General features: G+C 48.2%; 1 protein-coding gene and 1 long non-coding RNA gene across 2 annotated transcripts; one reads left to right on the top strand and one right to left on the bottom strand.

The window, feature by feature from the left end:
* The first annotated feature begins 2,428 nt into the window (after window positions 1–2,428).
* LOC311443498 (uncharacterized protein) lies at window positions 2,429–9,911 on the top strand. Its single transcript, XM_084533738.1, has 3 exons — window positions 2,429–2,704; window positions 5,709–5,829; window positions 6,721–9,911. Exons 1-3 carry the CDS (start codon window positions 2,542–2,544, stop codon window positions 7,913–7,915), a joined length of 1,479 nt encoding a protein of 492 aa, XP_084389864.1. The 5' UTR covers window positions 2,429–2,541; the 3' UTR covers window positions 7,916–9,911.
* Window positions 9,912–10,332: 421 nt separating this feature from the next.
* On the bottom strand, window positions 10,333–14,582 carry LOC311443500. The gene is made up of 2 exons (XR_014697293.1): window positions 14,150–14,582; window positions 10,333–12,475 (listed from the first exon to the last, which is right to left on the bottom strand). It is a non-coding gene; the product is annotated as an uncharacterized lncRNA (long non-coding RNA).
* Window positions 14,583–16,724: the final 2,142 nt, after the last annotated feature.

Raw genomic sequence — 16,724 nt, forward strand, 5'->3', positions numbered from 1 at the left:
TGAACGTGACTTACCTACAGAGATGAAAAATTATTCTTTGTCTCATTAAGTCTTAACAGCTGAATAGTCCAAATCATCTACATAATGCAGAAAAGCCTCGTTAGTACTACAGTCAAAGTTACACGGGTGGGGGGAAAAAAAGACCAAACCAACCAGACAACAATAAAAACAAAACAAACAAACAAAAAACCAGCCCACCTTCTTCCTAGCATCTACCACCTTTCTTTGGTATTATGCAACCCTCTCAGGGTGCCTCTGCATGCTAAGGGTGACCCGACGAAGTATCCTTCCAGTCCTCCTACGGAAGAAAGGGCTGTGCTGATCTTTCCCAGCCTGTGGTCTTCGCTGGAAGAATATGACGTGCTGTTCATGGTGGGCTTTCTCCCTCCCCAGCCTTAGTCCACGTAGTTTCATTTTAATGCGTTTTCTTAGCACAGCCTGTGTGTGATTTTTGTGTTCCGGTTCCCAGTTATTCATTTTTTCTGTTGTTTTTTTTTTTTTGTCTTGGAAGTTGGCTGTTGTCAGTTGAAGCCAAGCCAAGCCCAAACAAGTCCTGAGAACTTTCACCATCAAATCAATACAAAGGCTGCAGGTTTTCACTAGTTAGAGCAGAAACACCTCCTGGGCTACAGTGCCTCCTCTACCTCTGGGTTTTTCAAACCTGCCAAAACAACAGCAGAAGTGCAGCAGGAGCCTGGCAGAGGTGTGCTGGAGGGGCAGGGCAGGAGGTGTAGGAAGCAGGCCAGGCGTGAGGAGACCAGTTTTCTGCTTGCTGCAGCCCAGATTTGTCACAGATCATTGGAGCTGAGACGATCGATCTGCCTCTGCGGCCACTTCCAGCACTAATGGCAGGTGTGGGACCCACACCTGAAGTTCTGCTGAGCCACACTGGGGCCGGTTCCCTTCACCCTCCAGCTGTGGGATTTCCTTGCACAGGTGCCACCTCCAAGTCCAGCTGCAGAGCTCACTGGGAGCAAAAGGAGATCTCTGGGAGGCAAGGATCCTGGGGGAACAAAGCCCCTTCGCTAGTACAAATAACAACCAGACCAGGCAGTGCAGGAAAAGCCACTGCTTTACCCTGCCAAATTGCTGTTTACACCATAAATCTGCCAATGCCTGTGGCAAATTGGGCCTTTAGCAAACATTGTGCTCACCCTCCCACTTGGTGTGCATGCTGGAGCCTTTCCCCATTTTTATCCCTTGCTGGTGGTAATCCCTTTGCAGAAGAAGCAAAGCCTGTTTCTTCAGGGCAGATGGGAGCTTGTACCCCTCCAGCAGCCATGGTATCTTGGCAGCCACAGGCAAAGCCATCTCCCAGAAGAAGGATTTCCTGTAAGGCTGTGCTGAGCCTGAGAAAACACCGTCTGGGGAAGGGGGCAGGAAGGCATCCTGATGGACAGACAATGCTCTGTTCCAGCTGGATCAAATAGATTAATTTAAAGATTTATTGTTGTTAATGTAAAGGTTTTGTTGTTGTTGTTGTTTGTTTGTTTAATTTCAGTTAATATATGAGGTTTATTGTCTCTCACAATATAACCAAAGGCTAAAGTTAGAGGCTGAGAGTTTTTTCACCAAAAGATTTAAGAATTCATCTTGTGGAAACTTAGGGGTTTTCTCCCTATTTGGGAATAAAAACCTAACTAGGATTGTTGGAATTTCCCACAGCACAAAAATAGCCAAATTTCCACCACCCAAAGAAATCTCTGGGAAAAAAGTTCTCAAGGGTAGCCACACTGTCTCAGCCATACTCTTATCTTCATTTTTCAGCTGAGACAGTTGGCAGGGGAAAAAAAATGTTATGTATTCTCCTGGCATTTAAAATGAAAGCGAAAGTAAAGCTGCAGGATATGGCCACAGTGTTGGCATGTCCATGCTGGGCTTGGTGTGTTGCTGGTTTCTGGGAAAGCCAAGGCTGTGCTGGCAAGCAGCAGGAAGGCAGCGTGCCCAGGGACCAAGACGCTGCTTGGGGAGGGCCCTGGAGCTCTATCGCAGCTCTGGCTGCGGCGATGCTCCTGTTGCCCAGGAGGCAGCCTGGCATGAGCTCACCGGGATAGCTGATGAATTGTGAGACCAATTAGCAAACGCTGCCTTTTTTGGCCCAACAACCAATTCTGCTGCTCTAAGATGTGTGCAAAAAAAAAAAAAAAAGGAAGGGAATAGCCAATTCTGCATTCAGGGTACATAATGAGCTGCAGGTGTACCAGGGAGCTGCAGGCTGGAGCTGCGGAGAGTGTTACAAGCCTAAGGATGGTGGTGCCTTAGCACGGGCTCTGTGGGTAAGAGACACGGGGATGGAGAAGCCAAGTCCTGGAGGCCCCTTCCTGACGTATATGCCAAGGAGGCTGGAGCTGCAGTGTGTGCTCTATTAGAAGCCGAGGTAACTGCAGCCGGGGAATTCCAGGAGCCATCTAGCTCTGGAACACAGGCACAATTCTTGTCCCGACTCTTCTTCCGCCTCCTGTCGTCACCAAGAAACGTAGGCGGGGGAGCTAAACAGGAGCGAGTCTATTTAAATCCCGGCTCAGAGCTCAGAGTCCTGGAATGAGCTGCGGCAGCTGCATTGCTCCAGAGGATGCAGTAGGCAGTCAGGAGCGAAAACTACTGCCTCTGTGTACCCTCCCTGCTGCTGACCACGGGAACATGAAGGTTTCTTTCCAGATCCTGTTTGTGCTGAGGGTCCTGTGCCTGCTGACCCTGGCTGGAGGTGAGCCACAGCTCCGCGTACAATGCTTGGGGCTCCCTGGGACAGCAGCAAGGTTTACGGGCTTAGGCGAGGGGCTGGGGAATCGGGAGGTTTGTGTGAAGGATTAGTGAATCCTGCACAGCAGGGAAGTCAGTGCTGGGTCAGGTTACAGGCATGAAGGGACCTCGTGCCTTCCTCGGCTGTGGGAAAATCCTGTAGCAGGAATGGTCCGGGTGGGAAGCTGCGGGGGAGCCTAGGGCATCGTCCTTGCCACAAGGGAGCCTAAGCAGCCCTGCTGATGGCTTTTGTCACTCCTGAGGGTAGATGGGGAGTGTGGCGGAGTAACACAAAGCCTCAGCACGTGCCATCTGGGCGGCATCCTGTCCCGGGATGGCTGTCAGCACAGCACAGCCAGCCTTTGGCATGTTGCTGCGAGCCGGGGGGTGCTGCTGCCTGCAGACGTGATTGCTGCGTGTATGTGCAGCGTGCACAGTGTGCACAGGCAGGAAAGGCTCTCCTGCTCTCCAAATAAAGATCTTGGTATGCTCTGGGGGCATATGCTGAGCGGGGCTGGAGGACCGGGAGGAGGTGGGTGAAGTTTTCTCTAGGCTGGTCTCAGTTTAAGGCATCTGCACACGGACTGGTGATCGCTGCACAGATTGAGCAGGGTGGATTGCCAAGCTGGCAGGCAGCTTCTCATCAGCCCAGGCAAAACTGGACTTTGCCCAGGTCTAAGGGATGATCACGGAAAGGGAAAGAGACAGCCTTTATTAAGATCTGTGCCCTGCTGCCACCAGATGGGAGGAGCAAAGACAGCAAGGAGCTTGTGCCTCTCCTCACACCTCTGGACAGGTTCTCCAGGGCTGGCCTGAGTCAAGCGGGCAGTAGGGATGTCGGGCAGCTTACCCTGTGCTGCTTCGGCACTGCCTGGCTCTGCTCACATGTGGCCCAGCATCCATCTTCTCTAGAGGGATGAAGTCAAGTTGTCTGTGCAGGAAGAAAGAGCGGCAGGGCTCCCTGGCCAGGGTCTCTTGAGGAACTGTGCTGAAAAACTGGTAGGGATGGCTCCAAGGAGAGGTGGTCACAGCTGGGCAAAGTCCCAGAGCCTGGGTTTCCCTGAGGTCCCTGTGGCAAAGATTCAGATGTAGCTCAGCGAAGCTGTGTGCCCTGGGACAGCCAGGGATGGCCCCATGTTCCCCTCAGCTCCGCTCTCGCCTTGGAAAGAGCTTTCCAAGCTCCTCTGCTCCAGGAAAAACTCAGCACAAGCTCAGCTAATTGCAAATCATTCATCTGCAATGCCAATAATTGGAAAATCAGTTATTGGTTATCAATAGCTCTCTTCCACCTCCCTCCAAATTTCTCAGAAAAAAAAAAAAGACATTTGAGAAAACTCTAAAGTGGCAGCCCTTCTAGCAGCAGGAGCAACAAGAGACACGTTTGAGATGTATTCTCTCCACTCCCATCCAAAGACGATCACTGCCCTGAGCAAAACAAGGTGGGGCAAATAAAATGTCCCCTCTTTCTGCTCTGAGCCCTATTTACAGCTTCTAGGTTTCCTGCATTTCTTCCTTCATGCTCAGGGCTAAGCCTGTCCTCAGCTTTCTTTCCCTTGGTCAGAGAAGGGCATTTTGGAGGGTGGCTGCAGGACACTTCCTTGACAAATCCCATCCTGCTCCAAGGTTGTGGCATGCTGACAGCCCTGTGCCATCAGCTGGGGTAACTGGCTTCTGTGCTTTGCAACCAAAGGTTCAAGCACATTAAATAGTTCTGCGATGTACGTGGGCCACAGTGGTTTTGTGGACTTGCGGAATTAAATAAGTACTTTCTGGAGCCTGCTAGCACCCAGGATTAGTCTGGGTTTGTGTACCTGGGCATATGTCTTTGGATTTCTGATTAGCCTGGTGCCTCCAGACCCTGCTTGATTAACCCTTTACTCTGAGCAGCCCCTGTCCACCCCTGCCATGCATCTCCCTGATGTCTGGGGAAGGATCACGCCCTTGGAGGATTGTTGAACAGGGATCTGAAAGTGGAAGACAACAGCAGCACGTTCCATGGTTAAGGCAACATTTTATAGAGACTGTGTGACCTAAACTAGAATTCAGCTTCCCTCTTCACAGGGGGCCTCAGAGAAATCAGGGTTTGTTGTTCTAAGCCTTGTCCCCCCCCCGGGGACAGCAGAAAAAACTTGCTGAGTTGTGCAACCTCCGCTCTCTTGGCAGACGCCTGTTCTTGGAGGCTAGGGGTAAGTACAGGGATGGATTCTCCTGTTGTGTGACTGCCTTCACCCCTTTTCTGAATGAAAGTGTGGGAGGAGTCTTTTTACATTTTGCAAAATGAAAACTGTTGTCCAGAAGAGATGGGAAACAGATGTTTGGTGAGAGACTGCTGTGGCTTCGAAGTTGGACTGCTGCAATGATATCCCTGCACAGATGAGGGTTCCTTTTCTGCACCTTTTCTCTGAGTCTAAGAGGCATTGGAGGCTATCCAACAACTGAGTCACTTGCCTGGAGGGGACACCCCAGAGGGGAAAGAGATATGACTCATTCAGATAAGGACAGGACAGTCATTCTGCTCTCTGACCTGTGCCAGGACCCAGTAAGGGACAGATATAGTGGCTGATATAGATGAAGATATGTGTCTTCTAGGCATCAAGCTCAGATCCAGCCTCCTGTTGCCCACAGGTGAAAGGTCCTGCTGCTTCCCAAGCCAGAGTTTGCACATCCTATAAGGCAAGCTGCAATGGTGTCTCAAGAATCACACATTTTTTATTTTTTTTTTATTTTTTTCTGTTTTTCTGGGTATCATATGGTCTGTTTGAGTGATGCAAACAATCATGACCTTGACAGGATTTGCTTTCATAGAAACATCTCATTTTAGCAGGGATTGGAAATTTCCATTGCAAGCTTCAGAATCCTTCTCCCCAGAGGAGAAAAAGAATCAGAGCCAATGTTTATTGTGCCTTATTAAAAAAAAAAAAAAAAAAAGAAAAAAAACAGTGTTTAATATGTTGAAAATTTTATTTCAGGTCAACCCAAAGCACCTATAAAGTGTTCAAAAGTGTGTAACCGCTTTACGGGCACCTTACCTGAGAAACGGATAAAGAGCTACCGCTGGACTGAGCCCCAGTGTGCCAAACAAGCCATCATGTAAGCAGCTTCGCTGTCTGGTTCCCTTGCCACATTCCCTCCACAAATGATTAAGAATCAACACTGTCATCAGATATCCTTGTTTGGGAGCAAAAACATTCTGGAAACAGAGCCAACACTGACATTTATTTGAAGGCTTTTTGTTTGCTTGTTTGTGCTTCCTATTTAAATGCCAACATCCTCCAAATGAGATCAGGTTCCAGTTCACCCACACACAGTGAGACAGTCACTGCCATGAGTGATAAATAGATGAGGAAAGGGAAAGTACACGCTGGCAGAATGGGGAAGTGGAAGCACACAGCGTAAGAGTTTACGTGGTTCTGTGAAAGCAGGTATTTTCAGTGGAAGCAGATTCAGACTCATCAGCTTGTCTGAACGAGAGAAGCTGCCTTTTTTCCCCAGAATGATTGCTGTCTTTGACCTACCTTAAAGGTTAGGCACCACTGAGAGCACTGTGTTGCAGGCCAGGAGGTTGCACCAAGTGAACTTGCTGGGCTGACCTTGGAACATCTCACTGTCTGTCAGTAAAACGGGGATTTGTCTTCATGTATTCTTGACCCTGGGCAGCTGGTGCCTGAGTAGCTTCTTTCTCTGAGTGCTGGTGGCCAGCACTCAGCATAAGGACAATGCTTTCGAAAGAGAAAACCTGCTTAAGAGGAAGCCCTTCACCTATGAGTCATGTTCAGCTTTTGCTTATTCACTTTCATCTCAGAGGCATTTTCCCTTCCTAAAATAAATAATCCATCCAACTTGATGGTTTTTCCTATGGTAGGGGCTCAAGAGAGTCAGCAGTTCTCATCATTGCTACCTTTATGTCTTCTGTATCACTCTGATAATCTATGGCAATGTTTTCTTCATCTAACAAGTGATCCCTTTTTATTTTCACTTCAGATTTATTACACTGGCTTCCTTGGAAATTTGTGCAGATCCAAAAAATGAGCAGGTGCAGAAGATTATGCGGAAACTGGACCAGAAAAAGGCCTCAGCAGCACCACCATTTCCACACGCTGCCACTTCAGCAGCAGTTCCAGAAAAGCCTGGCATTTTTCACAAACACATCGGTCTTACAGTAACAGCTCCATCTCAAGCCACTGCTGCAACTACTCTTTTCCAAGGGACTGGCACAACAGTATTGGAGAGAACGCATGCTCCTGCTGCCATGACAGAGGTGACCAGCAAATCTCCACCAGCCATGCAGAGCACCACACAGTTCTCTGCAGGATCGTCCCCTGCGATATGGGAAATTGCTACACGCTCTGAAGTCAGTTCAGAAGCAAACAGAGACTCCTTAAAACCTGCACATTCAACAACTTCTGCAGCAGGCATGGTCTCCAGTCAGCCTATCTTACATCCCACAGCTCTTGTGCATGGCTTTGACAACACAGTAGGATTGACAGAAGAACCTGTAGGATATGCTGCAAGTGCTACAGCTGATGTTCAAGACACGTCTTCTCCTAGCTCAAATTCAGACCCTGTGTCCATTACTAAAGGATTGGACCATCCTGTACTTTCTACAGATGAATCCCTGGGCCCAACAAGTGCAAGAGCCAACACATCAGACACTGCTTCTAGCAGTTTTAATTCAGATCTCCCCTCCATCCTAAACAGCATGGAGATCAGCTCAGCCCCAGCCACCCCTGTTCCACCAGAGACTACTTCAATTTCTACTCTAAACCCCACAACTGCCATAGCCAAAGGTCCTCCCGCCCATACCAACAACATTTTCAGTTCCTCTGCAGATGCTGTTGGTACTAGAACATTTGGTTATTCATCACCCTTAGGAAAGCAAGATCACCCAGGTACGTTAGTTTTCACTACTCAACCATTCTCAGGCCAAGCCAGAGCGCAGCTGACTACAAAAAGGCCACATGATTCACCTTCACTCAGCTTCTTGCCAAGATCTCAAACACACTTTATCATCCCAGTCTCCCTGGTAGGTGGACTGATTGTTTGCACCGTTGCTGCTGTGTGGCTATATACAAAATTTGGAGTCAGAACAGAAACAGTGTCAAGAGAGATGGTACAAGGCTTGCTCTACCAGAAGGAGGGACATCAAAACAATGTCTATCCAATGGAAATAATCTGAGTGCTTTATGGAATGGACATTTTTGGTCTAGAACATTGGTTTCTAGAACATTGGACCTTTCTGGTTGCTGCCAGAAAGCTAAGCTTGTGCAAAACTAGTTACCAGTACGAAGCAGTACAGGAACTAAAAATACCTAAGAAAACAGATTTTATAGGAGCAGAATGTCCGAAAATGTATCAAAGTAGTCATTGACCAATGACGTTATTTTAGAAATATGTGGGGAGCTTTTTTCTCTGGCACTGTTACATAGAAAGGATATTGCTCTAATAGAGCTGCTTGGTGGCTGTTTGCCTGGTGGTGGGCAGAAAGTAATATCTGAGTTGCTTTGGGGAATTTTTCTGCATTTCATCATAACCTAGCTGAGAAGCCACCCACTCACTCTCCCACACTACTGGACTCAGGCTCTGCCACCTTGAGCAACTTTACACCAAAACACTGATTTTGCACTTACAAACTCTCTGCTGCTTCTTTCTTTGCACTTCATGTCACTTCTCTGACAAACCTTGACCGATGCTGGCAGTCAGTGGGAGCGGGCTCTCCTTCAGCTGATTAAACATCCCATTTAATTGGGTATCTAATGGCTAGAGCCAGCAGCGGTAGTCCAGCTTTCAGACAGAGGTGGCTAAAACATAAGCTGATTTTTCTCTGTACATAGGGGACTGAAGGTCAGTGCTACAGATTTTACGTTTCAGAGGTGCTGGCACTCACAGTCTATCTCCTCCTCAAAGTCAGGCCACTTTTCCTTCCAACAGGCAAGGGCATTTCTTCTCACAGATTTAGTCTGAGACCTGATTCTTGACAAATCAACTGCAATAAAACCCTTTCTTCCAGATAATGTACCCTGTGTCCAGATGCATCTAAAACAAAGGCAGGATAATATGGATGAGCCTTTATAAATGAGAGAAAATCTGGAAGAAGGTGCCAGAGGCCCTCAATAATTTTGCTATTACCGTGTTGTAATACTTTTGCTGTACTCTGCTGTTCAGCAACCACAAAAAACAGAAAATACACTCCTAGAATACCTAAATGCAATTCTGGATTCAGTAATTATAGGAATTACTACACCACAGCATAATTACCTTCCTTCCCATTCTTTATTCTCTCTAGAAATAAGCACATTTGGTGATCCAGAAAAAAGCATGAAATCCTCATTCATGATCCTACACTTCAGTCCCATGGTAGTTCTTTTTATATAGCACTGATTACAGCATTAAAGCACTGTAACAGTACCAAAGGTGTTTTTTTAACACAAATTGTCTCTGATTTTCACACATCCAGACACTGCTGTATGTAAGCCTTATCTTTTATCTGTGATCAGCTCATGAAAGCCCTTATTTAACATTTACTCCACCATGAATTTTGCTTGAGCAAGTAAAGGTCTTTATAATAGCACGCTTTGTAGGTAAAGTATCAAAGGTTTATATCAAAGTTACATATCAAAGATCCTCCTCTAACCGACCTCAGTGGATCAGATCTCAAAATATGGATACACATGTAGAATAAGAAAATAAAAACATAATAAGCAGGATAATCAAAGCAAAAATGATGAGCCAGCTGTAAAGACAGGCCTGTTAGACCTATCAGATACCACCTTTGGGGCATCCTCCCAGTCCTGGAGGTGGACTGACTGCACTGGTGTTTTGTTTTTTGATATTACTCAGCCCCTTATTTCTGCATGTCCTTGATTTAAGACAGGGTAGACTGAGATTTATGTAGGGCTTTGCAGGTACAAGGGGTAGAGAATGCAATTGGATTATTTGTAATTAAGAACTGGATGAAACCCATCTTTGTGCAGAAGCATTCCTGTGCAGCCCAAATCCTGTAAGTATCTGGGGCTGATTTACATGAACTGCAGGAGCCATCAGCAGTGCCTCCCATCTGTCCCGTTCGTGTACAGCTGGGGTTCGTGGCCTTGCAGTTCATGGAGTGATAGACTATAGCATTATTTTTATACGAAATATTAGAAATAAATTTTTGTAGTGAAGTTTTGTAGTGATATGAACGTGTGTAACCTCCTGTCCTTGCTTGTGGCTCAGTTTAGACTATTCTGGGAACACTGGAAAATGCTGTACCTTGGTCTGTTTTCTTGCTGGTCCTGGAAGGCTTGCAGATCTGGCTCCATGGGAGTGGGGTCACTCTCCAAGGCACTACAGCAGATGGAGCGGGCAAAGACACCCTGTCCTTTGGTCTCCAGGTGTGCTCGGGAGGGCATCAGGGCTTCACCCATGGGTTGTGGCTGCTGCTGGGGCTGTGAAACAGCAGTGGCTTTCACTGGGAGAATTCCTGACCCATCGCAGGCAGGGCAGACTGGGGACCACCACCTCTCATTGCTTTGTGCTGTGTGCTGACGGTTTGGGAAGACACAAGGGGAACATATCTGTCGCAGGTGACAGGGGTGTAAAATGTCATTTGTTGTAGTGTGCCAGAAGCACTGGTTTGTGTACTGAGTCTGTATGAGTGTGCGTGAGTAGGATATATACTGTGTTTTTTTAGAACTAAAGATAATAAAGTTGTTTCTGTAAAAAACTGCTGTCCTCAGGAGGTTCAGACCAGGGCTGGATGACCAAACCGGGTCCCTACGGAGATGACCGCATGGGATAAAGCAAGGTGGGGGGAACCACAGCATCACTGAGAGATGGCAAAGCCAGCACAGCTGATGTCACCAGCCTGCTGCTCTGCCTCTTCACTGTTTATGGGTTTGAGGCTTGCCAAAACAATTTTCAGGGAATGAATTTGCTCACGTTTCCGATTGTGCTAAGGCAGTACTGAAAACCAAGGGGGGGATTTGCTTTGTTTAAGCAAACCTACAGTCAGACAACAAACCCAGCAAACCTACAGTCAGACCACAGGAAAACATTCTGGTCTGAGCCAGCCGGGTCTATAAGGGGGCAAGAGGCTGAGCTGGGACCTCTCCCAGCCCTAGCCAGGCCCTGGGCTGCTCTTGCACAGTCCTTCATGCTGTTGCACCACTGGCCAGAGTGTGCAGGGAGGCTGTCAAAGTCCATAAAAACTTCCCCCCGATGAGTCACCAGGCCAGAAAGGTCGTTCTGAGGGTAAGGAGCTCTGCAGAAAGGGAAGTAAATTTTTTCTCCTTTGTTATCAGAGAAGCGGCAGGGTTCATAAATGAGTTCATAGCCTGCCAGAAATAGTTTCCCATGTGGTGAACACAGGCACCTGTCACTGGCCCAGATGCAGTCTGGGGTCTGCGCCTCCAGAGCACTGAGACAGCACTGACATGGCCAGGTACCTTCAGCCAGCTGGTGGCATGCACACACCAGCTTTCCTGCTGCTCCCTGGCTTCTCTGTTGTGCAACAGTCCAAATAAAGATCTTGTGCAAACGATGGCCAACCACTACCCTTCTCTTTCTCCTCCTGGAGAGCCATGGGCTGCCTTCAGGTGCAACAGACTGAGGAATTGGGCCCATGGGTTGACTAATGCCATATCTGTCATGCTTCAATGGAACAAGGCTTGCCTTCTGCAGCTAGCCTGAAAGACACAAACTGCTGCCTTGACATTCCTGCTCAACTGCCCAGCACACAAGAACCAGCAAAGCCCATGGCCAAAGAGCGTGCTCCTTCTGGTCCATTGCTGACCCATATCTTTGGTCTTCAGCTCCATACTTTCTGCAGCACTTCATTAGCTCTGTTTTGATTGACTTTATGAGACTGAAGAGTCACTAGGAATCCTCACAGGCTCTCTTCCATTCCTTCACATCCCCACAGTATCCATCAGACGATGCAGTTTTAGGCCTAGAGTGTACTAATTAGCCTTACTCACCCTGAGCAGCCTCATTTGTAGATGGTCTCCCACTCCAAGCCCTCTGCCTGAGGCCCTGGAGACCCATTTAAGCTCAGGGTTGGGGCTTCAGCCCTTGCTGTGGGTGTGTTGTAGGAGTGCTGCTCTGATATCCTCACTCTGTGTTTCCTGGGTGGACATTGGACCTTTACGGTAGGTAGCTTGTCTCATGGACGGATGGACAGACCTTTTGGTGTTGTAGCTGTATCTCTGGCCCCATCTCCTGCTCCCTTGTCTCCTGGCTTATCCTGCTCTTGCTGCTCCCTGCAGGCTGGGCCTGGCAGTGAGACACCTCTGGCATCGTCTTCTCCGAGCCCTTACTCCTCTCCGGGGTGATGTGTGAGGAGCACAGTTATTCCTGTGAAGCAGTCTCCACAACCTCAGGGCTGAGACTTGGACTGTGATTTAAGAAATGTCAGCTTTGTCCCCGCTCAGCTTTGTGGTTTTTCTATGAAGTGTTATGCAAGTGCGCACATGCTTACGGCAGACTCTGCTCAAGATAGCTTACCAGCCTTTCCTTAACACTGGCCTTGTATAATGTAGCACAACCCCTTGGGTTTACAAAGAGGTCTCTCACCTCTCCTCTGTGTTTAAGTCTCTGCCAGAAATCCTTTTTTATGTTCACCTGGAGCTGTTGCCCTGGGTGAGCTGAGCTACGTTTTGGAGCCCCGCCACCCTGCAGCTGTGGTCACGGGAGCCAGTTCCTCTTTCTTCTGAATGCCACAGGCACAGTGAAGCTAGCGATGCCCTTGTTCAGTGGTAACCTTATGGTAAAGAAGACACCAAGGGCTTGTCAAAAAAAAGTCCACAGCCATGTAAGGGACTTTAAGGAACTGCACATCTGCACCTTAAGGAAGTGCACAACTGCAGCTTTGTTGTGTGGCTTTTGTTCTTCTAAGGCAGCCCTGCTTTAGCCACAAAGCCATGCTTTGTGTTTGCCTAATCAACTTTTACGAAGGTTGTGTCCATGCCTGCTTTACTGCAAGGGCTACACTTGTAAATACAGAGGTTGTCAGGCCTTGCCATGGTCAGCCCTGTTCAGTGACCATCTCAGATAATGGGGAAAGCTTCATTTCTGAAGCACCCCTGAATTCTGCCAGATGAGCTGCAAGGCCACAAAGCAAATAATTTTTAAAAAGTACTAACAGAAGGAAGTGAGAAGAGACCTCTAAGAAAGCATGGGATGTCAACTTGACAGCTCAGGCCATATTCAGCACAAATATATTTATTTTTTTTACTATAATATCTAGGAACCTTAAAGTATTTTTCTCATTGCATTCTTTCAACTGTCAATTATTGTTCTTGAGAGTGTTGGCTTTTATCCTACTGAAAACTAAGGAACAAGTTCATAGCTTGTCTTCTTCTGGTTATCAGAACCAAATCATTAAAGGCTTCCCAGCTCCAGCTGAAATTAGTTTTATTCTGTTATCATTGCTTTGTTTTAGTTCTCCACTTCTGTCTTTAACTCTAAGAGCTCAAGAAAGGACAGGGTTGAAAAAAGGAGGCTGAATCCTCACCAAACATTATTCTGCCCCCCAAATTCTACATTTCATAGAAGCTTCCCCAGCACAGATTTTCCCTTGGAAGCAGTAACTCCTCCTGACACCCCAGGTCTGTCCTTCATTTAACCTGATGGGTGTTGATGAACCTCACTGGAGAAAAATGGAAAAAATGTCTCCTTTTCAGTGCATGTTCCAGGTATACACATTTTAGTTCACCATCCACACGTCTGGAGAATATGCACTGAAAAGAGCTTTCACAGAATCATCTAGGCAGGAAGAGACCTCCAAGATCACCGAGTCCAACCTCTGGCCTAACACTGACCAGTCCTCCACTAAACCACATCACTGAGCTCTACATCTAAACGTCTTTTAAAGTCCTCCAGGGATGGTGACTGAACCACGTCCCTGGGCAGCCCATCCCAATGCCTAACAACCCTTTCAGTAAAGAAGTTTCTCTTAACATCCAACCTAAAAAAAAAAAATCTTTATCAGGCGGTTTCTGCTTTATCAGGCAGAAGCTTTATCTTCAGCTATATCTTCAGCTTTATCAGGCAGGATCCTGCATTAGCCTCCACGGTCAGGGCTCTTGCCTGTATGGACATATCCTTCCTCCAGTTCTGTCACTCTCCCCCTGCCTACGTGCCTAAATTTCAAAAAACTGGCATCACACATTTCCCTCCCCCCCTTTTTCTTAGCAAAGTAGCTACTTTCAGTTTCTGGTCCAGGTACCTCCAGACCTTGCTCTGCTTGGCTATGTTGACTACTGCCTGGCTGGAGAGAGTTTCTAGTCTCTGGGGCACAGGGAAGACCTCCTCAGTTCCCGGAGACGATGGGCAAGCTTGCTCACTGACTCAGTACAGATAATCCTCTGGAGAAAGGCTCCTGGACATACCCTTCCTGCAGCCTTTGAAACTTGTGACTCTGGGCAGGACTTACCGCACAGGATATGCCTTGGTCAATCACCAGTTTCCAGTGCCTGGTGGTCCCCAGTGTCCAGCTGTAGGAAGCAGGCTTTGGAAAAGACTCTTGTTTTTATCCTTTTGAAGTGTCTTTCCGGCCTCTAGGAGCTGGCACAGTTGTACCCGGAGTCTCAGCATGAATTCCGGCAAGGAATGAGAGCATCACGTTTGTTTTGTGATCACGTTTATGAATCAGCCAGGGCTTTAAAATGGATCTAGGATCACCTGGAGAGCAGAGCCTGACCTTCCAAAGCAGTGTAAAGACAGTATGGCTGCTCCCAGCTGTATGTTTCCAGCAGAGATGGGAACACTCAGTTATCTGCTGAGACTCCTTTTCCAGGTGCGTGGCTCGTTCTACCAAAATCCTTCTTTCTCACAGTGGCACAGGTGCTGGCAAACACCCTACCCCAAGCTCTTCTCTTCCTCCTTCTGCAGAATCAAGATAACGATGTTTATTTTTCATGTAAACAAGCAAATTCTCCATAGCCTGCTCAACTGAGAAGGGAACTTGGGTCAGCTGTGGGGCTTTCCAGCATCCCTCAGTTAATGACAGTGCATCAGCCTTTCCCTTCCCAAAAAGTAAAAGAATAGACATCAAGGGATCTCCAGGGAGTCGTGAATTGTCTAGCTGTGATAGGGATCGCTTGAAAACACGACAAAGGGGAAGTAGAGTAGCCCGGGCCAGCTCTTCTGCCAGAAAAACAAGCACAGCTCTGCAGAAGTGGGGCCACACTAGTATTTTACGTACTTCTCCAGGTTCTTTCCATCCAGAGCAGCCTCTGGATATCCCTCTGCTGGGTATTCCCTTGCTTGCAGTTCTCCCTTGCACGGCTGGTTGGGTGAAGCCCCAGGCCAGGGGAAGGCAGGCAGCAAGATCATTCCCTACAGGTTTCCAAAATGTTTCTCTGTTGCCTGGGGTCCAGCCCAAGTGGTTTTGCCCTAGGTGTAGTTAAGGCTGTGCACTCCCCTGGGTGGCAGTGTGGGTGTCCTGGCTGTGGGGGAGCCTGTGTTCCCCCACTTTGGGGACATCTGCCATGGAGATGACAGCAGCAGGCCGCCTGCTCAGTGGCCCTGGTCCTACACATATCACAAGCAACATAAAAATGCAGCCAGACCATGCAGCATCCGGAGCTGTGCCATGGTCCACGTGCCCAGCTCGGCGTTACCAGTTTGCAAGAAGGGAGCCTGCAGCACAGCAGAAATGGGAAAATGGCTGAGAAGGGAGCACCCACGAAGCCTGTGGGAGGAAGACAAGATGCTTTCATGGACCAGTAGCATGAGGAATTTATTGTAGCCCTGGGAGCTGTTGAGTCACTGGGTTGAGGGCATGCCAGTAGGAATGACACCAATTTTTTGGGTTATGCGATCTATTTACAAATGTGTTGTTTTTATTCTAGCCTACCTTGTGCTTCCAGGGTTCTTGGGTTTTAAATGGTTCCCTACTGGGAACTTTTCTCATTTATGGTCTGACAACACATTGCTTTGGGGGTTCAAGCCCTTTTGGTGAATTGGCAGAGTTTGTTAATGAGGAAAGAAACACAAGGAGTTGCATAATTGCTCTGGCCAGCTGGAGATCCCTGTAAGCTGGTTAACTTAACCATTGTCCAGCATCTTCCCTTTCCATCTGACTTCTGCAAAGGGAGACGTACACACACACGTGCACACCCACACCAGGACACAAGTGCAGGCAATGGCGTGGTGCCATTTGGCTGTGGCTCTGTCTCCAGCTTGGAGGATGACTGTTGAAGAGGACGCGTCCTTATATTGATGGCTGTGCACTCAAAGCACAAGGGGGCTTGCTCTGACCCTAAAACATATCCTGGAGTCATAAATCAGCCACAAATCCCTGTACTGAAAGAGTGGCAGGTTCACCAGCTAGGTCCCAATGATGTGGGAGCTGATGGCTCCTCTTGCCACGAGGTTTCTTTGGGATTGTACACCTGGAGGGAGCACAGCATGCCAAACACTGACCTCAGGAGTCTGCTCCTGTGTTGCAGCACCTCTGTGAATCTCTGTGAGCAGGGCAGGGGGCCCTGACTTCTGCTTGTGGCTACTACACGCAGGCTGAGGAGACAGCCCCACGGTTACTGTCCTTCCAAAAAAGAAGGCTTCATCCTTCTTCCAGCCATGCCTGGCTTCTCAGGGAGCTTGGTGAGCACTGTCACTCACATTCTTTGAATGACAGCTTGTGGGGTGAAAGAAAAACATAAATTGAGAAGCTTTGCTTCCAGCATCCTGCTTCAGGAGTGCCAGCAGAAAAGGAGCAGCACAGCTCTGGAAGGAATCCTTGTCCCCAGCCACCATGCTGTGCTCTCCTGGCGATGCCATGTCCAGCGCTGCCTTATCCCTGTGCAAGCAGTGTGGTGCCCCAGGGAAAGGGTGTAAATCTTCTGATTTACACCAGCTGTGGGCGTACTCACTGGTGGGGGCTTGGTGCTGAGCTGCTCCAGCCCCCTGACTGGGGGCCACACAGCATCGGTGACCTCATGCCAGCTCCTCTGGGAGAAGTCACATCTTTGGGATGGAGGAACTCTGCTACGGTGTTCTGAGTA

This window comes from Aythya ferina (assembly GCF_964211825.1).
Source record: "Aythya ferina genome assembly, chromosome: 12".
Taxonomy (NCBI): domain Eukaryota; kingdom Metazoa; phylum Chordata; class Aves; order Anseriformes; family Anatidae; genus Aythya; species Aythya ferina.